The sequence below is a fragment of the Delphinapterus leucas genome, chromosome 19, assembly GCF_059928025.1.
Source record: "Delphinapterus leucas isolate spDelLeu-1000000601 "Yukka" chromosome 19, BTC_Dleu_Yukka2, whole genome shotgun sequence".
In the NCBI taxonomy this organism is placed as follows: Eukaryota; Metazoa; Chordata; class Mammalia; order Artiodactyla; family Monodontidae; genus Delphinapterus; species Delphinapterus leucas.
In genome coordinates this window covers 49760170-49784322 of record NC_143147.1, presented here as the reverse complement: position 1 = coordinate 49784322, position 24153 = coordinate 49760170, and the positions used below count along the sequence as shown (strand labels likewise).

The window sequence follows — 24153 nt, the reverse complement described above, 5'->3', positions numbered from 1 at the left end:
GCCCTGCTGGAGGAAGCAGGAGGGCGCAGAGGAGGGCTGGGCTCAGGGTCCCTGTTAGTGCGCTCAGTAGGGGCGGGGCGGGGCAGCGGGAGCAGCTTGCCTTCCTCATTCCCTCCTGCCACTTCCCCCCACCTCGCAAAGTCAGACTTACTCTGAAAAGGGAGAGGTTTTGGCTAAAGGCCCCGCTGGTGCTGGGGTAGGGTGTCCTGTTCTGATGTTCCCCAGCCCGGCCAAGCCCCACCCAGAGTCTGACTGGCCCGGAGTTGGATCTTTCCTCTCCGGTAAGGACTTGGGTGTATGAGGGGTGAGGGGCTGAGGCATGAGGGGGGATGGAGGCAGGAACTCTGTTTAACCCTTCTTTGTCTGGTTGTCTCCAAGCCCCAGTTCTTCAGGACCAACTAGAGAGCGGGGACCCTGAGCCGTGCAGCTGGGGGTTCTAGCCCCACTCAGCCCGACCCTGCTTCTGAGGAACCAGATGGGGAAGGGAAGTGGGAAGTGACTCAGGAGCTGAGGATGGGGAAGTCTTGGGAGGGGACCTGGGGACTGGTTGGCCGTCTGGATGTCCTTGGTCTGGTGGTGGCAGCCTGGAAGCATACATGCGTCTTCAGCTGAGAGCACAGAGAGGTTTCTCTTGAATCTGTGCTGTGAAGCGGCCCCTCCGGTCTCCGCAGGTGTTAGCTCAGGCCTCTTCAGCCCATTAGCCCCGAGACAGGTAGGAAGGCTGCGGGCTCCCCGCCAGATCAGAGGCAGTGCTTGACGAAGGACAGAAGTGCAGAGCCTGGAATGTGGGGTCCAACCCAAGCTGTCACCTTGACCTCAGCTTCCTAATCTGTAAAAGGCCCCTCATAATTCTGTCTTTGTGGGCGGCTGTGAGCATGGATGGGTGAAGGTTTATGGAAGGTGGTAAACTGAAGCCCTGTGCACATGTTAAATCCTCCCTCACTTCGGGCCCGTGTCCATCTGTGTCTGGACTGTTGAGCCCCCCAGTCCCCCTCTCCCGACCCTACTCTCTCCTCCCCCGGTACGGGTGACCCATCTACCTTCTGTCCTCCCTGCTAGGCGGCGGCTCCACGGGGCCAGGGACCACGCCTGCCTCGTTCACTGCCGTGTCCTAGCACCCGGCCCAGTGTCTGCACCCAGTGGGTGCACCTCCTCTTCCCCTCCTTCGGGCCTCGCCCTCCATTCAACTCCCTGCCCGCGACCCCTGGCCAGGCACCAGCTGGACTCAAGAAGGAGGAAGGACATTTACTGGAGACAAACACTTTATTATCGTGAAGTTTGGCTACAATGAGAAAGTGGGGGCCGAGGGGGAAGGTGAACAGTCGAGCGTCCCTCTCACACCCCCTCACACGAGCCCCCTCATCTTTTCCCTCCCACATTCCCAGTCCCACCCAGCAAGGCAGAGACACGACTGCCCAGCCTGAAAAGGAGTCAGAATCCCGACCCTGACCCCGGCGGGGTGGGGCAGGCGCCACTAGACTGATGGTGTCTGTAGCGCATCCAGAAAAACGAGGCGTCGCTGACGGATGCCTGCGCTCCCCACACAAGGAGCCAAAACGTGCCCGAAAAAAATCTTAAAACGATTCCCCAGCAAATTCGCGGGACCCCAGGGTCAAGCGTCCCGGCTTCGGCTGCCTCTGATGGGCTCCGTGCCCGAGGCAAAGGGGACTCGAGGGAAGCAGCCAAGTCAGGCCAGAGCCAGGGGTGCAAGGACCCAGTTGGGGAACACTGCTGTTTAAATATTAAACAGGGCTGTCTCATCTCCCACGTGGGAGACTTCCCGATGATTCCAAGGGCCCCGAGGTAGGCACCCTCAGGGTAGGGGTTCGCTGTGGCTCTCCCCAGAGCCCACCACGGAGCCAGGCAGGGAGGAGTCACAGGAAGTAATACTTGGTATTTACCAACTCCCTCCCAGTCCAGGGGACGGGAAGACGGGAGTTTTTCTCCCTGCTACAGGTGGGAGAATGAAACTTGGAGGTGGAGGGAAGGATCCAGGAGTCTGGGGCTCCTTTCTGTCTTCCCCGTCCTTAAATATTAGGTTTAAATAAGCATAAATATTAAATAGAGATAAATACACTGGATGGGGAGGGCTTTGCTCAGGGCTCGGCCAGGTAGCGCAGGACACGGTACGCGAGCTCCAGGAAGCTCTGCAGCTTGGAAGCAACCAGGACCCCTCCTGCCCGGCGCTGGAAGGCTGAGGTGAAGGTCGGCATGGGGCCCTGGGTGGGCTGCACGGCAGGGGCCACCCCCAGGTCTTCCATCTGTGGGGGAAGGTGAGGTCAGCAATCAGGCCCTGCTGAGTGGGTAGTTAGCACAGGGAGGAAAGGCGAAGGGCTGATGGGCTGTAGACGATCCAGGGTTCATGGTGGAGCCAGGACCGAACCCAGGTCTCTTTAAGGTCCAGTGCCCTCAACTAGGGGGGATGGGGTAGGGTCCTGGGATGAGGTGGTAGCTCCCTACATCCAGCCCACTGAGAACGTTTCTGCCCCAGCCCTAGAGAACTCCGGGGTCCCCAGGCTGGCAGCACCACCTTTGAGGACCAGCTCGGTCCGGGGCCCTAATGCTTGCTGCTCCCGAAGAGACTCACCTGCAGCCAGATGTTGGTGGCAAAGTCGGTGACGTCCAGCTGCAGTATGTCCAAGGTGGGGGCCAACTCTGGGGAGATCCCCGCGAGGGCCTGCAGGAGGCCCTGGTAGAGGAAGAGGCCGCCGTGCAGTTGGCTCAGGCAGGCTGTCTGGGAGATGGGATAGGAAAGTCAGGGGACGCTGCCTGGGCTGCTCCCCTCAGGGCCCCAGCATGGAGCCTGGAGGACTGGGGAGCCTTCCAGGTCATCCTTTCCCGCTCGTCCCCTCATCTCCCTTCTCCCCTCTGGACACTCACCAGCTGCAGGGTCTGGCTGGAGCAGCTACTCAGGGAAGCCTGGGGGATGCCCAGAGAGTGCCCAAGCAGCACCAGCTCCTCAGGGTGGCACAGCTTGTGGGTGGTGCACTGGGGATGGGAAGGATGCTGAGTGAGGGGGACTGGCAGAGCCGGGCGGCTCCTCCTTCCCGAGTGCCCCCATCTCTCCACATCCACGTCTTCCCCTCCCTCCACGTCCCGCCAGGCTTCCCAGCCCTGTTCCTCCGTCCAAGCCCCCAGCCAGCCCCTCCCAGCACTGTCCCCTAGAGGTTCTTCCCCCAGTTCCCCACCAGCCGCCGGGGCTCTGCCTCTCCTAATTTCCTCCCATTTCCCCTGAGTCTCTCCTCTCCCATCCCATGTCCCTTCCCCATGGTTCCCTTTGCTTCCCTCTGCTTCTCTCTCTCCCCTCAGCTCTGCCCCGCACACCTTCTTTCCTCCCTGCCCGCTGCTGCAGTATCTCTGTCCCCTCCCTGTCCCTCCGCAGGCTGCCCTCACTCACCAGCCTCTCCTGCAGCTCAGCGCCATCAGCCTGGATTTTCCTCACTTGCTCTAAGCACTTAAGCAGGAAGCTCTGGGGCAGGGAGCTGGCAGGGCCGAGGGGTGTGGCTTCTTGCACCGTCAAGAGTGCACTGTGCCAGAGCAGCAGCTGCAGGGCTGGGAGCAGACGGGGGCTCAGGAGACGTGCAGACCTTTCTGGGAGCCCAGGGACCCTGCCCTCTGCCGCTCCGGGCCCCGCAGCTCTCCCCTCCTGGGGCCCGGACACTCACCCATCAGCTTCATGGGGCTCTGGGCAGCAGGTTCAGCCGGGGGTCTGGATGGGTCTGTAGGTTCTGGGTTCTGTCAGGGACCAGGTCCAGGGGCCTTTATACACAAGCCCATGGAGGCCTGGGAGGAAATTACCTGGTGCTGCGACTAAGGCTTAGTAATAACTTCCCAAGATTTATGCAAATTTGGTGTCCAGGACAATGCAGGGGGGTTGGGACAAAAAAAAGTGTTTGCGAAAGTTTTGTGAAATTGTGGAATCTCTGATTCTTCTTTGACGTCTTGCCCCCCTCAAACTCCCTTCCTCCCCTCAGCCCCACCCAAGTCTGAATTGCCCCAGAGTGTTTGAACTGAACCGCTGAACCAAAGCTGAGCCAATGATAAAAGCCGGGGAGGCTGGAGTCAGGTCGACCCCGGGGAAGAGGCAGGCCTAGGCCTCCGGGCCCTCCCTCCCGCCCTCCCCTGGCACATCTCCTGGGTCAGCCCCATTTGCCACTCTCCCTTGGGATTCTCAAGCCACCTGCTCCCTAGGCCCCCAATTCTGAGAAGGAAGAAACCAGTTGCCCTATTTCTATCCCCCCCCAATTCCCAGAGGCTGCCTCTCTGAGTGCCCTCTTGAGGGGCCAGGGGCCTGAGATAGGAACATTGGAGTCTTGCCTCCTCTCCCCACCGCACATGTTGAGAGGCATCACCCTGGTTCCTGTCCCGAACTGGTTAGCTGGGAACTCCCCAATCCCCCCCATGACTCATTCCTTTAAGCCCCCGGAATCCTGGCAGAGACCAGAGGAAACCGGATGTCTGTCCCGAATGAAGCAAGACCCATTGAGGCTCTCGGTTCAGGTTCACCTGACCTTGCCCTTCCTCCTCCCCGCACCACCCCCCACCCCGCCCGCACTACCCCTCCCCCCTAGTGTCGCAGTGCTTTGGAGTTGAGGGTCTGGGACAGGTGGCTTCCCTGGCCAGGTTCACTGCCAGCGGGCATGTGTGTGCTGCCCTGAGTGGAGAAGCGCTAGGGTGAGAAAAAAGAAACCACCCGGCTTCAAACCTGAGAACCACGTACTCTTAGCGCTGGAAGGGACTTTGGAGTCTGTTCCAACCCTGTGAACCGGGCCAGTGAGGGAAGAGGCTTGCCCAAGGTCATGGGTAGCAGAGTCAGGGTTATAATCCAGACCTCTGCCTTGGGCCTGAGAGTTTTCCACAGGCCATGGGGCCTGCCTGGGGAAGTCTGACCAACTGCACGCAAGACTGTCATGTTCTGTCCCAACAGAACGTTGTTCTACCCCAGGACGGGCCAGAACAGTCTCTTCGGATGAGGAGTGGGTGTGTCTGACTGGGCGAGGCCATCTCTGGGGCGGGGGTGCCCCCTGGTGGCCACAGCTGGCAGGGCCTTCACCTGCTAATCAATTCACGTCCTGCCTCTGGTCCCTGGTCCTGCCGGGCCGCCCTGGCCCCCAGCTCCACCTTAGGCCAGGCAACTGGCCACCATGCCCCTATTAAGCCCAGTTCTGCGCCCACCTCCATGGGAGGAGAGGGGTGGGTTTAACAGAACTGTGGGGGGATGGCAGAGGTTCTCACAAACATGCCTCCTCTCCTTCCCACTAAGAACCTCCAGAGGACCCAGCCCGCCCCAGATGTTGTGCAGAGCATGCCCTGTACATTGGCAAATGCATTGTTTTCAATAAGCCTATGAGGAATGTATCAGAACCATTTCCCCTTTTACAGAAGATGAATCTGACCTTGGAGAGGTTGACTTGCCCAAAACTAGCAGAGCCAAGGTCTGCACTGTGCCAGAGTCTTAAACTCTTAACCATTGAATCTCTTTCATTCTATTCATTAATTATTTATATAAAATTCATTTATTTATTTGGCTGTGTCGGGTCTTAGTTGTGGCACGCGAGATCTTCCTTGTGGCATGCGGGGTATTTCGGTGCGGTGTGCAGGCTCTAGAGGGACAGGGCTGAGTTGCCCCACAGCATGTAGGATCTTAGTTCCCTGACCAGGGATCAAACCCCCGTCCCCTGCACTGGAAGGTGGATTCTTAACCACTGGACCACCAGGGAAGTGCCCACCGTTGAATCTCTTGACCAATGTTTGGCCTTCCTCAACCATAACCAGGCCAGCTCTAGACCCAAACTTTAATTTTCACTTACAGTCCAAGTGTGTCAGAGGTTTGGCTCAGAAAATGCCACTTCTAACAAGGGTGGCCAGAATGGTGAAAGGGCTTGCGATCATGATTTGAAGAAAACACGCCATTTTGTCTGGTCAAGAGGAGAGGTTGTTGCGTGGTCTCGAGGGCTAGAAGTGGGACAGGGAGTGGAAGCCCAGCTAGCCAGCTTTCAGCTCAAGGAAAGAGCTTTCTAACCGCCAGAGGTGCTGGAGGATGGGGTGGGCTACTTCCAGAGGAAGTGAACTGCCTGACCAGGGAGGTGTTCTGGCCTCCATTCCATAGAGGGAAAATCCGAATGTTGGCTGGGAGTTACCGGACACCTCTTATATGCCAGGCACCTTCCATTACACTTTTGTCTTTCATCCTATCAACCAAGTGTGGACTATTCCCATTAGAGACAAGGGACAGCCTCAGAGAACCGAAAGGCCCAAGATCACAGAACAAGTCGGGGGCAGAGCGAGGCAGGATCTGTGATCAGCCTTCCCAAGCCCCCGTCACTCCTATTACACTATCTTTCTGTTCAGAGAGCTGTGCGTACTTCTTGGATGATGGCTCAATCCAGATCTCAGCCCCACCCACGAGAGAATAAAGACCAGGCAGAGAGAAAGCCCGGTTACCAGTCCTGACACATGCGGGCTGAGCCAGACTGAAATGATCTGGCAAAGGTCCTGGCTCCAGAGACCCCCCGCTAGCTGTTATTCATCCCTCCAGCTCCCTAAAGGCTTTCCCAGTTATTTCTCAATGGCCAGAGTGGGTGAGTGGCTTCCACTCACACTTCCTGTTTTCATCTGGAACTGGGCTTGGAGTGTCCTTATGAAGGCTCCGGCGTAATGCCTTTGTTGCAGACTTGGCCTGTGGGCCAAGATACGTACACCCTGAGTTAAGAATCGGTCTTACATGTTTTAAGTGGTTGGAAAAAAATCAAAAGATCTTTTTTCTTTGGCTGCATTGCGCAGCATGCGAGATCTTAGTTCCCTGACCAGGGACCTCGCCCCCTGCAGTGGAAGCACAGAGTCTTAACCACTGGATTGCCAGGGAAGTCCCCAAAGAATATTTTATCACAGGTAAAAATCATGAAAAGCCAGTGTTCATAAATAATTTGTTTACATATTGTTTATGTAAGGCCCCTTTCGAGAAGGGCAGAAGTGAGTAGTTGTGAAAGAGCACATGGCTCGCAAGCCTAAAAAACGTACCATCTGGCCCTTTAAGAAAAGTTCGCAAACTAGTACACAGGACATATGTACAAGGGGACATACAGAAATGTCCTCTGCAGTGTTGTTTGTAACAGTAAACCAATGGCCACCAATAAATTAATGCACAAATAAATTGTGGCACATTCATACCACATGTGCCTCTCCACCCTTCCACAATAGAAAACCCACGAGGAAAGCAGTTTGTTTCATTCAGTTCTTTTCTTGGTCCCTAGAACAGTGCTGGGCACGGGTTTAAACATGATTAGATCTCAAAACCCACACTGAGTGAAAGGAACTTACTTTCATGTGACACATCATTAACAAAGATTTAAAAACTCAAGACAATACTATATTTTGTAGTAAAAGTATAAAAACATAAACTGGAAGGATACCCACTGAATTCATCAGAGTGGCTGCCTTTAGGGAAGGAGGGAGGAGGCCTGGGGAAGGAAGATGGGCTTTTAACATCTGTCATGTTTTATCTTGCATGAAAATACTTGACATGATAACAAAAGGTTGATATTTATTAAAATTGGGTGGAAAGTACATGGGTATTTCTTATGTTATTCTTTGTACTTCTCTGTAGTTTTCTAATTAAAAAACAAAACTGGAAGGTAGAGAACACAGTGAACTCTCCAAGTATAAAAATAACACTGAACTTCTCCAGGAAAAGAAAGCTAAGCCAGTGGCGATGAATTATAAGAAACTTCCAGACCGTGAGCAGGCAGAAGAATGGTCTACAGACTCAAGGTGGTTGAGAACCAGGAAATCATGACAAATGACCCCAACTCTGTGTAACAGGATGATAGACTCTCCAATCCATTACCAACCAGGAAAGGGTATGGGGCACTTTGGGCTGGGTGCTGACTTGAAGATTTGTCATTGGGAATAATAGTAATTACAACTAATTATCACACACTCAAAAAGAAAGTCATTTTAGAGGTCAGGTAAAGTGGTCATGGGCCAGAAGGACAGCCATGTAGGGACAAAAACCAACCAACCAAACAACAAACCAACCAACCAGATAACACAGCCACAGACTGAGGCTGGGAGAAGGCTGCACAGCCTACAGAACGTGACCTGAACTTGGTATCACGTAGGCCAGTGTTCAAGTCCCACCTAAGCCTGTCCTCACAAGCCTGGAAGGGGCACGGAGGGGTGCTCACCGTTAGTCCCCATCCTTCCTGGAAGGGAATTAAAGATCTCCTATTAGGGGCTTCCCTGGCGGTGCACTGGTTGAGAATCTGCCTGCCAACGGAGGGGACACGGGTTCGAGTCCTGGTCTGGGAAGATCCCACATGCCGCAGAGCAACTAGGCCCGTGAGCCACAACTACTGAGCCTGCGCGTCTGGAGCCTGTGCTCTGCAACAAGAGAGGCCGCGATAGTGAGAGGCCCCCGCTTGCCGCAAATAGAGAAAGCCCTCGCACAGAAACGAAGACCCAACACAGTCAAAAATAAATAAATAAATTAATTAATTTAAAAAAAGATCTCCTATTAGATTTTCGAATTGGCCTGTAAAATGGGGAAAAGATTGAATCCTTAAAAAAAAAAAAAAGGAAAGTTTGGATGCTGGAATAATAACACCTTCCACAAAGATCAAGGGGGGAGCTTGGGAAAAAAAAGTGCCGTTTCACAAAGCAAACTTTAAAAAGTTTCACTAGGTACTTCCCTGGTGGTGCAGTGGTTTAGAATCCGCCTGCCAATGCAGAGGACAAGGGTTCGAGCCCTGGTCCGGGAAGGTCCCACATGCCGCAGAGCAACTAAGCCCGTGTGCCGCAACTACTGAGCCTGCGCTCTAGAGCCCGCGAGCCACAACTATTGAGCCCGTGTGCCACAGCTACTGAAGCCCGCGCACCTAGAGCCCGTGCTCCACAACGAGAAGCCCACGCACCACAACGAAAAGTAGCCCCTGCTCGCCACAACTAGAGAAAGCTCGTGCCGCAACGAAGACCCAATGCAGCCAAAAAAAAAAAAAAAAAAAAGTTTCACTACCTGGGTTTCACAAAAGCTTAAAGGAAGTGGGCAATACCAAATCACACCGAGGCTGGGGTGGGATCAGAAACCAAAGCAAGGCCAGTCTAAAACATGCCTTTGATGGAAGTTCGGGCTATCGGGGTATGAAAATCAGCAGTTGGTGATGAACACATCGTGTACCTTTCCTAACAAACAAGACGTTAACCAGCTCGTATGCCAGGTACTGGGCAAGGCCCTGGGGGGACAGAAGTGCCTCATGCTCTTTAAGAAGTTACAATCTAGTTGGGAGGATAAGGCTTTCACAGCGACAACCTCCTAAGAGAATTTGATTATCCAGTGAGTGGCTCAGACGCCAGGGAGTTGAATCACTGTGAGGCACGATGCCTGGAAGATGTGTAGCAATCAGCAAGGTGCAGAGCGAGAGCTGGACAGGAGAGGGAACGCGGCCAGGAGAGGCAGAAACCCACAAGGCGTCGTTCTGATAGCAGAGCTCGCGCGGCAGGAACAAAGGGTACATGTACGGCAACGCCCCAGGTGCCAACCAGAGAACATCAATGATGCGAAGGACCCAGTGTGGGGAGCACCGCTGCCAGCGACTGGGAGACTTACAGAGACCCTGGCAGGTGCATTTTCCCACCACATGCAGCTGGAGGTCCACAGGGAGCCCCCTCTCGCCTGACCCCCGCTCTGCTCTCAGAGAGCAGCCTATCCATAAGGACCACTGGGCAGAACCCTGCTCTCAACCCGCTGCAGCCTTGCAGGAGACCCTTCTCTCCTCTGTGAACCTCACCTGAGGGTCAGACTTGCACCTTGTGTTTGATCCACTGGAAGCCCAGATTCCCAGTTTTAGAGCCAGGAGGTCACTGAGTCTAATCATTTATCTGGTAGATATGGGAAAGGAGCCTGAGAAGTTCGGAGAGCTGCCAGTTATTTGAGAGCCAGTTCGATATGAAAGAGTAAACCCAGGCCCTCTGATCCCAGATCAGAGTCTCTCCACCCAGCCCTCGGCCTCCTCTTCATCTACAGCTGCTTCGGGCCCTCGGGTCATGCTCCCCACACTGGGTCCTTTGCATCATTGATGCTCTCTGGTTGGCACCTGGGGCGTTGCCGTACACTTGCTCTTCGTTCCTGCTGAGCGAGCTCTGCTATCAGAACGATGCCTCGTGGGTTTCTGCCTCCCCTAGCTGCGTTCCCTCCCAGGCCAGAAAGAAACCTGGCCTGTTAGCGTTGCACGTGTGAGAGCGAAGTAAGAGTAATTAACTGATGTACAAAGGGTCCTGGAGGACGTTTTATTGTTTAAAAGTCACAACTGAAGCTTCAAAAAACATACAACCTAACACGTGTCCCAGTTCCAGTGCCCTCCTCCCTGGAGGAGAGCACAGGGCTAGTCCCTCCCATCCTGCTGCCCACACTGCTAGCCAGGACTCTGCCCTGGGGAGGCTGCCTGCTCGCCCTCCTGCCCACGTGTGCTACGTCACCGGCTGGGGAGGGGCCCTGGGATGAGGTGGGGGTGACTGGCTCCCTGCACCCCTCAGCCCCTGCACATATGCAGTCTGTGTGCAGCGTGTGGGAAAAGGGGCCGGTTCCCTGGGCAGGGACCCCCAACGGGGAAGGATAAAGAGCCAGTCCCCACTCACCCACCCCTCCCCAGCCCCCCAGCTCAAGGAAAGCTGTCATCGTCGTCTTCCGCCATCTCCTTGGCAAACTCCAAGTCCTGCTGCTCCCGCTCCCGCCGCTCCTGGGGACAGAGGGGGCGAGGGCCGGGCTGCTGAGGACAGGTCGGGCTCTCTCACTCCGTCTCCACCCAGGGCCAGAGACTGCCCAAGCTTCGGAGTTGCCCCAGCCCTTGCAAAAAGCTCCCCTCTCCCCTTTCTAGAGGGAAGTTTGATCTTTCAGTCTTACCCGAAGCAGAAGGCAGCTTACCTCCGCAGACTCCAAGTCCTTGTTGTACGATTTGGGAGGAAACCTCATGGCCTGAAGCACAACAGAGAGAAGAACAAGGTGAAGGGGAGGCATCAACGTAACACCCACTCGTCGTGCTCCTGCGTGCCAGGTGCCACGGTACGCGCGGGATAGGTGATCACTCCCTAGTTCAGTCCAGTGGGGGAGCCAGGCATGGAGACTAATTCATTACTACGACACCACAGGATAAGTGCTGAAGATGGAGAATTAGAAGAAGCCAGAGGTATAAATGATTAACCCTCTTGATCGGGCCGGGAGAGGGACTGGCAGTGAGAAGGAAGACGAAGAATGGACGGGCTGTGGGAGTGGAGGAAAGGCGTTGCAGGCAGAGGACTCAGGGTGTGAGCAGGCCCGGCCTGAGTTCACTGGGGCCAACTGGGGTGGAGGAGAGGGGTCGGCGGAGAGGTCCTGGGTAGGGGGGAGGCCAGGGACGCCGGGGACCAGATCGATCACGAAGGGCCTTTCCTGTCTAGCAGAGCACAGCGTTTGCCTGGTTTTAAGTGAAGCTATATCCCTGGTTTCCTGGGGGAAGAGAGCAGGAAAAAATCGGCAGCCCAACAGTACCAGCACCTAACCCAGCGCCTGACACAGGGTAAAAGCTTAAGAGCCTTTTGTGGAACGAGATGGCAGCCCTACCTTTTACACAATTCAGACTTCGCTAAGTGCCCCAAGACAGTGATTTCATGTAATCCTGTCAACCCTGCGAAGCAGGCAGGGCAGGTAACACCTCATTATCAGCTTCACAGAAGGAGAAACAGGCTCAGAGAAGGTAAATGACTCAAACTTGGAACCAAATCCAGAACACTGCACTCTGAATCCCTGTCTGATCCTCCCTGGCAACCAGACCCCTGAAGAGCAAAGGGAAGGTGCTGTGGTCCCACAAGCAAAGTCCTTTGCCCCTTCTGGACACCCAGTGATTTTACAGAGATCGTCTGGGAACTGCGCCCCAAACCAAGCCAGTCTTCCCTGAGGAACCCGTGGGTGTGGAGGGGGGCATGTTGCTGCCAAGCATCGCCTCTGCAGCCCAGGGCTCCGCACCTTGACAGACATGTTGTGAATATCCAGGCAGAAGGAGATGCGCTGGTGGAAGGCTAGCTGGGGCTCACGGGTGGAATAGATGTCAATCATCTCCTTGGACTGGACGTAGCCCTTCTCGTGGTTGATGCTGGCCTCAATGACGCCATCCCGGATGGCCTGCAGGCCCCAAAGGTAGGAAGAGTCACCAGAAAGTCCATCTTCTAAGTCCTAGAACATCTTGTCCCATCTCTTTGTCCTCCTTGATCTCTCACACACTCACTTGCACGCACACACCCTCTCTCTTTCTGTGGCAACTTCCTGGCTTCACTGCAAGACGGGCACTCCCTGAAAAGACTATGCCACTGCTTTACCCGTTCCCCTCCTTGGTCAACCTCCTCCCACCCCCATCTCTGAAATAAGGCAGGAAGGTGACAACCGCGGTCCCGGAGCCAGGCCCACCTTGGCAACGATGAACTCTGCATCCTCTGGGCTATCCAGCTGCAGCTTCTGGGCGATGTCCGCCAGGGAGATTCGGGAATAGGAGAGGCTGATCATGCGCACACCTGGGAGAGGAGGGAGCGGTGGGGAAGACGGGGCAGGCACAGAGCCTTCACCTGCCCAGGCGCCCACAGGGCTGCCCCTGCCCCTGGCTGAGCCTAGTCCGGGGCCTGCTCCGGCCCTCCGGCGCTGCCCCACACCTGTCTTGTGGGGAAGACGGGGCGGGCACAGAGCCTTCACCCGCCCAGGCGCCCACAGGGCTGCCCCTGCCCCTGGCTGAGCCTAGTCCGGGGCCTGCTCCGGCCCTCCGGCGCTGCCCCACACCTGTCTTGATGACGTTGTGCCGCAGTCGGATGATGAGGGTGTAGGTCCCATCTGCTTGAAACTTCTCCCCAAACTGATCCAGGACCTGGTTGAACTTGGCCAGGTTTCCCGTCCTGACAGCTGCAGTGGGGAGAGGCGTGGATCAGATGCTGCACAGGGTGCGCACAGAAGAGGGGCCGCGGCGCCAGGGGTCCGGCCCTTACCCTGGGTCAGAAGGAAGTAAGGCATGAGCGAGCGCTTGAGGGACGGTTGACGGAACTGCAGCCGGTCCGGGATCTCCCCCAGCAACAGCTCCACCACAATCAGAAGCTTGTGCACCTGGCGGAGGCGACACAGGAACACAGGGGGCAGGGAGCCCCACCGGGTGGGAGAGGAGGATGAAATGGGGCTTCAATTCAGCCAGACACACAGGGAAAGAGGGAACGTGGCACTGGGACTCGGCCCACAGAGAGGAAAAAAATCCTCAAGCTGTGCTGGGCGTGGAACTGAAGCTCTGCCTTGGGAGACAGGCCTTGTGAGCTTCTGACCCTTTGGCCACACCAGGCCCTCAACTGCATTTCATCTGGCCAATCGGTGCACAGCGCCCTGAAATGGCAAAGTTCTAAAGTACAGGCAGATGGGTAGGTTCTATGGCTCAGAAATGGTGAGGAAGCAGGGCCGAGAGGCCTAGGCAATGGAATGTGAGTCAGCCAAAGATGCTGGTAGGGAGGTGAACTATGTGTAAAATTAGTTATCTGGGTAGAGGCAGAAGCTCAAGGAAGGGCCTGCAGCACCTCAGCGAGTGAGCCGGCTGGCTGGAAAATCGGGCCGCTCCTCCTCCAAATACCACTGTGGGTATTTCTCAACGGCGGCTCCCGTGGATTCAGCACCATGCAAGGACGACTACGGTGGAGGGGACGATGCCCAGCAGTTACGGAGCCTCCCACCAAGCAGGAGGGACAGGAGCACAGACAGCTAAACCACGTGACAGCAACTGTCACGAGGGAGGTAAGGGGTTAAAATGGGTGGTGGCTGATGGTGTCCACCCCTGGGCAAGGACCCTTCCTTCGCTCCTCCACCCACACCCACGAGGCTGCCCTGTCCCTTGGCCCTCGGCGTACCCCACGAGTGAGGGGAAAGCCATGCCGATGGCAGAAGTTAACACATGCCTTAAGGATTCTGATGAAGCAGAAAAGGAGGGAGGACGTTTCAGGCAAGGGAACAGGCTGGTGAAGAGGCCGGCATACTGGAGGGGGTGCGTGTGGGGCCACCTGGAGAGATGAGTGGGGGCCCGTCCGGGGACGTGTGGTTTTGAATGCCAGGCTGAGTTCTGAGTTTGGAGACAGAACTAGCTAGGCTGTACTTGCTAGCTAGGAAACGCTAAGCAACTGAGTCTTTGGTTTCCACCTCCCTAAAATGGGCATAACAACAACAATACCTGGCTTGCCTACTTCACAAGACTTACAACACTCTACTGGGCAGGCAATGGGGAGAAATGCGAGCTTCCTGGGCCACGCAGACGGGCCTGGAGCTCCGCTGAGTCAGGCAGCTGTGTGGAAGCTGGGCTGGTGGAGGGGAGGATGGCGACCAGCAGGGTCAGCGGCTTGAACAAGGGCACTGGTAACATCAGAGAGGAGATGAATACAAAAGCCATGGAGGCAAATCAACAGACGACTCAGCGATGGTGAAGGGGGTGGGCGGAGGAATCCAAGATGGCCCGGAGGCTCCTGTCTGGATCAGGAGGGCAGGAGGAAGGACTGGTGAGGGGTGCCCAGAAGGGCCTGTCTGGACAAGCTGAGGGTGAGGGGTCAGGCAGTCTCTACACAGAGATGCGTGGTGGGAAGTCGGATTTGCAGGTCTGGCTTCATGAAAGCGGTCAGAATTTGTATTATGAGCTGAACTGTGAACCCCCAAATTCATATGCTGAAGCCCTAACCCCCTAGTACCTCAGAATGTGACTGGATTTGGAGATAGAGCCGTTAAAGAGGTAATTAAGGTAAAATGAGGTCATATGAGTGGGCCCTAATTCAATATGACTGGGGTTCTTATAAGAAAGATTAGGATACAGACGTGCACAGAGGGGAGACCATTTGAAGACGTCAGAAGATGGCCAACTACAAGCAAAAGAGAAGCCCTCGAAAGAACCGGCCATGCTGACACCCGGACCTTGGACTTCTTGCCTCCAAAACTGTGATGAAATAAATTTCTATTGTTTAGGCCACCCAGTCTTGTAACAGCAACCTGAGCAGATTAAGACAGTTCATAACGGACTTTGGTGAAGCGTCATGGAGGTCACAGCTGAGCCATGAAGGCAAATGCAATCACCCAAGGCGAGAATGTGGATTTTCTACAGATGGATACTTTCAACATGCTCTGTTGTGGACTCCAAGTTAAATTCGATGTCTCTCTTTACCCCTTCTCACTCTCCCTGTTTTTACTTAAAGCTGGCTTCTCCATGTGGGCTCTCTATCCCATTCCTCCTACCTTGTTCAAGGCCTTGGCCCATCGCCTATTTGCTTAAGTCTCTCTGGGTGGCAAGTTCCCCAGCTCTGCCCCTTCCCCTCTCAGGCAACCCTCCCACCTCCTTCCTGGCTCCCTGGCCAACAGTCTACAGGTCAAAGACTGTACTCCAGTACCCTCTGCTCCTTCTTCCGGCGACCTGGCTCCACCACAGAAAACTGTGAAACCTTATCCATCCATAGTAAAACCTGGTCTGAAAACACCGCTTTACCCCACGAGACCTCTCCCTGGTGCACAACACAGCCTATATGTTAATTACCTGTATTTTTAGTGAATTTTTGAAGAAGACTTAGTGTGTGTGCTATGTTGTAAAAGCAATCTCTCATTGTGCAATGTACCCCATGTGTCTGAAAAGCCATTCCTTTCTATGAAAATTCTACCCATCTTTCAAAACCCAGATCAAATTTAACTATTTAAGATTACTTTGACCACAACTGAATCTGCCGTTCTCTGAACTTCTGAACTGAAACAAAACAAACCTCCCACCACACTGAGCTAATCACTGCGCGTGCTCACCCTGCTCTCTTTCAAGGGCACTAGGAGGTGGGCGTGTTAATGTGAGAGCAGAGGTTTGTAGCTGGGAAAGCTGGGTCCTAATTCTGGCTACCAGTCTCTGTGCCTTTACCCAGGCCATCAAGCCTTTCTGAGTCAATGTTCTTTATCTATCTCTTCGAGGGCAAGTACCATTTCTTATTCTTCTTTTCTAACCCTCATAGTGCCCAACGTGAAGGTCAGCACTCAAAAAACTACCTGGTGACTGACAGCTTTGCCACGGCCAAGGTTTACCTCCACCTGAGTCAGACAGCCTTAGGGAGAGCTCTGGGTTCCCTGGCCACAGACAACACTGCTCCCGAAGGGGCATGTGAGGGACCAGGTAGGGGCCTGGGGTTTATCAACACAATCCAGGCCCTCACCTGGAACGACTACAGGGGGTTCTGGGGAATCAGGAATATTCTAAACCTGCGCATCGGGGAGAATACTGGAGACAGAAACGGCCAGAGGCGCAGGTAGCGTCTGCCTAACGTGCCCTGAACAGCGCCACGTGCAAACAGACATGCGATGCCACCTTCAGGGTAAGAAGATTAAGGACCTCCTGGGCTCCTCAGATAGGGAAGAGGCACTAACATGGTATGAGACAAGTAAGGGGGTCAAAGGGGTGAGAACTGCCGCTCACCGTCTGTTTGAAGCCGACAGCTGTGTGCTGAGGGGCCTTGCGAAGGGCATTGGTCATCGTCCTCCGGGCCTCTGAGTACTCCAGCTGGATGGCTTTGATGCGCCCTGGGTGTGGAGAAGAAGAGAACTGATCAAGAGGATGGTGTGATCCAAACTCCGGCCCCCCGCAAACCAGAGTGCCAAATGCGCACTCTTACGCACCAAGGACACCACTTTCTTAGCAAATTTGCCCCGAGTGAGCCCGAGACACCTTCCGGCTGGGAGCCGGGCCCTGCTCACCTGTATAGTAGAGGTACCTTGCCCACTCATTGTTGTTGGCCTGCTCGGGGAACACAGACTTGGACACCAGCTTCTCGGCCTGGTCGTACAAGCTGTAGTGTAGGTAGTTCCGCAGCAGGAGGTTCAGCAGCGTGGCCTGCCCGTCCGCGTCATGCCGCAGGGTGGCGGTCCGGAGCCGAGCGTGCAAGAAGCTTCAAGAAGGAAAGAACCAGGAGGTCAAAGCCTTCATGTAACAACTCTTCAAGCTGCCTCTGACCTCTCCATTCTCTCTCAATTCCTAAAAAAGTGACTCAAACTGCTTTTCTGGTTATTCACTGAATACTCAACAAATGAAGCACTAGTCCAGGTGCACAGAAGGACAGAACTCTGCTCAGGGAACCTGCATTCTAGTGGGGGGAGACAGACAGCCATCACGATGAATAAGCGTACCATGCAGCTCAACAAAAGGTGGTGGGGTGACGTCGAAAGCAGGGTAAGTACGACGGGAACCGCAGAAGGAAAGGAGGATGGGGTTGCAACTTTAAACAGCCCAGTCAGCGTAGGACTCGCTGAGAAGGTAACAGTTAAGCAGAGGCTTGAAAGAGGCAGGGAGGAGAGCATTCTCGGCCAAGGGAACAGTGCGCTGGCATGCCCGCGATAGAGCGAGGCGGCCAGTGTCAGGGGAGCAGTGGAAATATAGTCAAGGAGGCAGTAACGGGGGCCAGACCCCGTGGGGCCTTATAAGCTTACATCATGAGGGCTTTGGCTTTTCCCTGAGGGAAACGGGGAGCCGCTGCAGGTTTCAAGTAGAGGAGCGAAAGGCTTTCCAGCCTGAACTTGCTTGCACCTCTGACCCACTAATGAGTCCTCCCCTGACGTGTGGTGAAGGGAAGAGCCTGGGAAACAGGACTTAACAGGCCAGTGGTCGTCTCCATTTCCTCATCTAGTCTCAGCCTCGCCCTCAAACCCTCGCACACCCATTACCCCCACTTCCTGCTGGGCACGTTACATCTACCAGCCCACAGCCCCCTGCAAGTCCACAGCTCTGTGGTAGTGCCTGACCATGTCTCTGACCCCACGGGCCACGAGCCAGACCGCTGGCCACAGTACCTGCGCACCACATCCAGCTTGTCCAGGAACTCATAGACCCGAGCATGGTAATAGTAACACTTTGCAGCCACAAGGTCCAGGGCCCGGCGGTTCTGAGTGCTGATCTTCTGCATCAGGTCATCAGAGATCTTCTGTGCCTGGGGGAGGCAGCCAAAAGAGAATCAAGCGTCAGGGTTTCAGAACGTTAAACACGGAGCCAGCAATTCCCCTCCTAGGCATACGTCCAGGAGAACTGGAAACATACGTTCACATAAAAACTTGCACACGAACATTCATATCAGCATCATTCACAATAACCAAAATGTGGAAACAACCCAAGTGCCTATCACCCAATGAATGGATAAACAAGATGTGGTATATCTATAGGATGGAATTTTACTCAGCCATAAAAATGAACAGAGTACAGATATATGCCACAACATGGATGAACTTAGAAAACATCACGCTACAAAAAAAAGCCAGACACAAAAGGCACATATTATATAATTCCATTTAGATAAAACGCCCAGAATAGGAAAATCCATGGGACACAAAATACTAATAGATTACTGGGCGGGGGCGAGGGCGGAACAAGGAGTGACTACAGATAGGTACGGCGCTTTTCGGGGGGGGGCAGTGATTAAACTGGTGCGGAATTAGGTAGTGAGGGCGGTTGTACAACCTTGTGAATATAGCAAAGACTACTGAGTTGTACACTTTCAAGGGAGTGAATTATTCCTAAAAACCAACCAAACAAAAGCCAACCAGTGGCAGAGCAAGGAAAAAACAAAACAGAGGACTGAGGAGACCTGTCATTTTTGGGGCATGCTCTTGGGACAGCAGCTAAGCCTGACAAAGGAGCTGGCCCCGGCTGGAAGGCGTGGTAGAAGAGTGCTATCCAAAATGGAGTCTTTCAGTTTCATAATAATAGCTACCATTTATTAAAATGTTGTGAATGCTTACTACGTGCAGATCGTTGTGCTAAGTATTTTTAAAATATATTATTTTATTTAATACTAACAATAATCTTGTAAGGTGGGCAGTTTGTCTCATTTTACACACAGCTGGGAGAAATTAATTTGCCTAACGTACAAACGGGATTTGAACCCAGGTATTTCTGTCTCCAGACCTATCCTTCTCGAAAGCATCCACTATACTGGGATCGCACCACAGACGGGTACAGAGTGGCCACTGCCAGCCCTTTCCCAGAGCCTGAGCAGGAGTTGAGGGGTCTTCCCCGGATGTGGGGCTGGGTGCATTCCCACACGGGGGAAGAGCCTGGGGGACAGTTAATAACCCAGCGATTGTCTATTTCTTCACTAGAGGCACCCTCCCCCACTAAGCCCGCACCCCGCCTGGGGCGCGTCCGTCACTTGCACGGGCCCCGGCTACCTCTTTGTAGCTCTTGTTGTTCATCAGGAAGATGACCACGAGGAGCTGGAGGTAGGCTTCCACTTCGGGCAGGAGGGGAGCCGACGCAGCTTTTCCTGTTCGGGGACGGAACTGCAAATCGGCTTCTGTGTCCATGGGCTAGAGAGGACATGAGTTACCATGGAAGAGCTCAGTCAGATCAATCAACCAAGAATTTATTAAGCACTCACTATGTATTTCAACAAATATTTAATAAGTGTCTACTACACGCCAAGATTTTTCTAGGTGCTGGGGGTACAGAAATAAAGATGACACAGTCTCTTTCTGAAGGGAGTCCAGGAGGCTGGCAATACAATAAATACAGAAAAGGGTTACAGGAGTATAACATCCTTACAGAATACAATGTGGACAGAAAGGATGATGTAAGGATCCCTCAGAGAGCCTACAATCTAAGTAGAGATTAAACCACCATACTTGGAACCACTGCGAATTCTATCAGGCAGGGTTAATAAAGGGATATAATTCTAGAGATGAGATCAAGAATAATGAGTCAGGGAGTTCCCTGGTGGTCTAGTGGTTGGGATTCTGGGCTTTCACTGCCATGGCCTGGGTTCAGTCCCTGGTTGGGGAACTGAGTCCTGCAAATCGTGCGGTTTGCCAAAATTAAAAAAAAAAAAAAAAAAAAAAAAAAGAATAATGAAACAAAAAAAATTTTTTTTTGGTGGGAACAAAGGAATTTGGGGGGAAATTGACATATACATAGTACTTACCTTCAGATCTAGTCACCAAAACTGGAATAATGTGTAATAGATCAAAAGATGATCATGGTGGGTTACTTTAGAGATGTAAAGGTTAAAAACATTCCAGGTGGGGCTGGGAGAGGGGGCGCTTTTCCTTTTTCCCAGACAGTAAAGTCTTCACTGTCCACCTCAAGGATTTTCTGAGTTTTTACATCTATGAAACAGACTGTAAGCATACAGGATTTTAGGGAGATGAAGGTGGCTGAAGGGCCAGTGAGGTTTGAGAAGGGGCAGGACCCGAACTGTATCATGGATGATAAGGGGAGTTTTACAGCCAGAAAGGAAAAGGAGAGGTTTCTCCTGGCATGGAGACCACTGCCACCAGCAAACTAACTTCATCAGCATGCACTCTGTACCACACCCTGTTCTAAGAGCTTTCCCCCTCCTCCTCGCCCCCCCAAATCTGTTCATCACATTTACCAAATGAAGAAAATGAGGCACAAGGAGGTTAGGTCATTTGCCCAAGTCCCACAGATACCAAACGGTAGAGTTTGGATTCAAATTCAACACCCCCTCCAAAACCTGTGCTTTTAACCACTGTTCTTTTGTTCCTTTTTTTGTTGCTTTTTTTTTTTGGCCGCACCATGTGGCATGTGGGATCTGTGGGATCTTAGTTCCCCAATCAGGGGTGGAAGCGAGGAATCTTAACCACTGGACCACCAGGGAAGTCCCTTAACCACTGTTCTATACATCCTTCATGGTGAAGCTTCGGAGGCAAAAAGGCAGTGGAATAGGCTCCCTGTTGGGGGTGGTGGGAAATGAGTGTGGCTGGAAGGGTCCTGATTCCTGGCTCTTCTTCCTGACTCAGAAGAATGACTCTACAGGGCAGAAGGATGGTCGCCTTGTTAGAGGGCAAATGAGTATTAAGAGGGGCTGTCTTGCTTCATGTCTCTGCTATGGCAGGTAACAAGACAGGTCTCCAGGATAGGAAACAGTTACACAGGGTGGAATGTGTGTGTCAAGCCAAGCCTGCACCCTTCATGCTGGCCTGACTCACTTACCTCTTCCAGGAAGGGTAGCAAGAAGTCTCGAGTGGCACTGTTGGAGGTGAAAAAGCCATGCACAGCCTTGTACAGAACGTAGTGGTTGAGGCGACGTGATGTGGAAGGTAGCATCCGCAGGGCCCGCAGCACGAACCGGGGCTCCTTGCCTGAGACTGCCTTCTCCAGCTGTTTCACGTGCTCCTTGATGTCTGTGGAGGACGAGGGGAGAAAAATGTTAATTCCAACTCCTACTCCCCCCACCCCCCGCCACTCCAGCCAAGCAGTCCTAGGGAGCCTCTTACAAATGGCAGGATGTGGCCAATCACCGCTTTTGCCCTAAGAGCAATAGTTATGGATGCCATACATTGATTTTAAGACATAACCAAGAGACAAAGAAAAATAAAGCTGGGGTGGGGGAAGGAGTAGAGGGTGACAGAAAAAAGAAAAAAACAATGAAAAACAAAAACACGTGGAGATTTAGCGTATCGTCAAATAGGAAAAGACTTCTAAAATTCTTCTGAGAACTGTAAACAAAAGAAAAACATCTGCAACACATGTGACCAGAGATTCATATTGTTTTTCTACAAGGAGCTCGTATAAAGGATTACAATAAATAAAAATGAACACGAATGGACAATACAAACAGAGGAATGACAAATAACAGACATGAAAAGTATATTTCACTAGTATTCAAATAATCACAAGGGAAAACATTTTTCAATTACCATTCTAGTGGTGTTTAAAAAATGATAACATATAGAGTACAGGGGTGAGCAAGACATTTCTGCTCATATAATGTATATCAGTACAGTTTTTCTGGACAGTAACTACCAAAAACCTTAAAAACAAACGTAAATACCCGTTCAATTCAGGGATCTCTAATGAAGAAATAATTATAGAGGTAGGTCAGACACTTGGGCACAGAGATGACGGCTGCAAAGCTATTTGTAACAGAGAAAAATAGACACAACTTAAATATCCAGAAATAAGGGAATGCACTCAATTGGTCGTTTCTTAGTTACCTTTGTATTTTTAGCATAGGGTGCCGGGGTCACGTTAACGATATAATAATAATAACAGCTAATATTTATGGAGGATTTTACTACGTTTTCATCACGTATTAGGCACAGTTGTAAACATTTTAATCTTCACAACAACCCAATTAAGTAGGTACTATTACTTTCACTTACAGAGATGAGGAAATTAATCCCAGAGCGTATATTCTTAGCCATCATATCAGTTATTCAATAAATGTTTCTGGAATACATTGAATGTTTTGTTTATGGATATGTTACATGAAGGCACACAAAATCATCTGTACTTAGTTATGCCTTGTTCCAAACTGTATATATAAACTTGATCTCAATTATGGGAGAGCAGCTCAAAAATTCATAGGAAATAATGTTAACCATGGTGGGGTTTTTTTCCCCCCCCCTACTTTAGACCTCTCATATTAAAATGTTTATAAGAAACACATGTATATACCCAGTAGGTAATGCTGAATGGCACCTTTGCCACTGGTTGACTATTGTTATTTCATGTAAAATGATCTTTATTAGATACTGAGCCTGCTATCCAACTTCAGAGTAGAAGCTGATGCAGTCAGCACTACCACATCCTCAAATCACCACCCAGGAGCCTAACTTTGCTTATTTCAATGTTTTCGAGCTAGTTTCTCGTGCAGTTAAGTACAGAGAAAACCCGATAAATAGTCCGGTCCTACTTGATCCAGAACCAGAAAAAAGCACCAGGGTCACAGTGGGAAGCTCTCACTCTACCCACTCCAAATGCGGACAGGATGCTCTAAGTAGGAAAAGTGAAATATGAACTTGGAGGAACAACAGGATGATAGGAAACAGGGAACAGGCACCTAGGAGAAAAGAAATGGGATTGGTATATAGTTTACGTGGGAGGTGAACATTAGAAACTCACACATTCGACACCTAAAAAGTTGAAGTGTGTAATGTGTTTAAACTCTTTAGAAACAGAGTAAGAGTAAGGGCTTGCAGGAAAAGAAAAAGAGCAATGGGATCGTTTGGGCACCTCAATTACAGCAACAAGGAAGCAAGATACTAGGTAGAAAGGGCTCTTTTAGGGGAGTTTGCTAAAGGTAGTTAAGACAACAGAAACCATTCTTAAAATGCAGGGGCCAGTATTTGGCGTCATTCTGACCCCCTTCAAACGTAAATACAGACACTGGTTTTTAGAGAGATCAATCGTGCACTGGGGTCACTAGAATCAGTCCGGTGGGATGTAAATGGAGTAACAAGGTCAGAGAAGAAAACTCAGAAGAGTCTATGGGCTCAGTGAGACCTACTTCTAGATGCAATCCCTGGTGGGGGGTGGTGTGTGCGAAGGGAGGAGTCCTGAGCCTAGAGAAAATGTTCAGTTATCCGGGTTGGGGTCGGGAGTGTCAGGGTAGTGGGGGCAGGCATTTCGGGGTGATCCCAAGGAACCCTCAAGTCAAGGTGGTAGAGGATGCGCTGGGATCCCAAGGAGAGGGTGGATCACCGCTGCGCTGTCACCCGTGATAATGGCACGTCCCCGGCCCGGGCTCTCTTACCCTCCAAGGTGACGGTGTCCAGCTCTCGCTGGGAGTGCTCAGCCGCCGCAGCCGCCGCCTTGCCATCGGTCTCGCCAGTTGATCCGCCACCCGCCGCCGCCTCCTCTTTCATCTCCACATCCTGGGGCGCCGGGGGCGGCAGTGGTTCTTGTTCCCCTCCGCCGGGCGGCGGCTTCGCCTTATCCGCGCCGCGGCGCCTCGCCGAGCCCTCCTGCTTCATGGCGCCCGGGGTCGCGGCCTAGTCCGGGGACCGAGGCCGGGGCCTCGCGTGAACCCTCGCACCGGAGACCAGGAACCGAGCCGGGCCTGCACACGAGCGCGGACTCGCGTCGGGCCGCACGATGACGGAGCACCTGCAAACCCCTTCCCGGCGCTGGGCCTTCTGGGAAACGCCAGGCCGGGCTGGCCGATGGCCGAGTCATCAAAGGGGGGAAAAAAGTCAACCGCCGAGATGCAGGATGGAGGCGGATATTCTCAGAAAGAGCGGGGAGGAGCCTTTATGGGTTTGCGGGGCTTGCTTTGGAGTGCTCCAGTGTGTTGATTTTTTTTCTTGCGCCTCTCGAGTGCATTTCCGTATATGTCCACAAGAGGTCACCTCAGGCTCCAACTGGGTTACCGCGG

General features: G+C 52.8%; 2 protein-coding genes across 5 annotated transcripts; both read right to left on the bottom strand.

Moving 5' to 3' along the window:
• Positions 1-465: 465 nt before the first annotated feature.
• Positions 466-10160, bottom strand: CSF3 (colony stimulating factor 3). 4 transcript variants are annotated; one of them, XM_089901229.1, is made up of 5 exons: positions 3666-10160; positions 3398-3552; positions 2881-2988; positions 2588-2734; positions 469-2296 (listed from the first exon to the last, which is right to left on the bottom strand). In XM_089901229.1, the coding sequence occupies exons 1-5, from the start codon at positions 3676-3678 to the stop codon at positions 1898-1900; spliced, it is 822 nt and encodes a 273-aa protein (XP_089757355.1). In that variant the 5' UTR covers positions 3679-10160; the 3' UTR covers positions 469-1897. The 4 variants fall into 4 exon arrangements, with proteins under 4 accessions (XP_089757356.1, XP_089757355.1, XP_022413779.1 ...); XM_022558071.3 differs by having other exon boundaries at positions 1983-2261; XM_089901230.1 differs by lacking the exon at positions 2881-2988 and having other exon boundaries at positions 466-2296.
• A 110-nt stretch (positions 10161-10270) lies between these two features.
• Positions 10271-24044, bottom strand: PSMD3 (proteasome 26S subunit, non-ATPase 3). Its single transcript, XM_022557948.3, has 12 exons — positions 23533-24044; positions 20988-21178; positions 19208-19345; positions 17837-17973; positions 16748-16938; positions 16470-16573; positions 13000-13114; positions 12797-12916; positions 12434-12537; positions 11996-12151; positions 10919-10969; positions 10271-10733 (listed from the first exon to the last, which is right to left on the bottom strand). The coding sequence occupies exons 1-12, from the start codon at positions 23750-23752 to the stop codon at positions 10656-10658; spliced, it is 1605 nt and encodes a 534-aa protein (XP_022413656.1). The 5' UTR covers positions 23753-24044; the 3' UTR covers positions 10271-10655.
• Positions 24045-24153: the final 109 nt, after the last annotated feature.

Excerpts from the sequence above, each read along its gene's own strand:
- PSMD3 (XM_022557948.3), bottom strand. The coding sequence starts at position 23,752 with ATGAAGCAGGAGGGCTCGGCGAGGCGCCGCGGCGCGGATAAGGCGAAG. Across the intron at positions 17,974-19,207 it reads ACAACAAGAGCTACAAAGAG|GCACAGAAGATCTCTGATGA; the intron begins GTAGCCGGGGCC and ends TGCCTCCCCCAG. Across the intron at positions 12,538-12,796 it reads GCACAACGTCATCAAGACAG|GTGTGCGCATGATCAGCCTC; the intron begins GTGTGGGGCAGC and ends CTCCTCTCCCAG.
- CSF3 (XM_089901229.1), bottom strand. Across the intron at positions 2,989-3,397 it reads CTGAGCTGCAGGAGAGGCTG|TGCACCACCCACAAGCTGTG; the intron begins GTGAGTGAGGGC and ends TCCCATCCCCAG. Across the intron at positions 2,297-2,587 it reads CCACCAACATCTGGCTGCAG|CAGGGCCTGATTGCTGACCT; the intron begins GTGAGTCTCTTC and ends CTACCCACTCAG.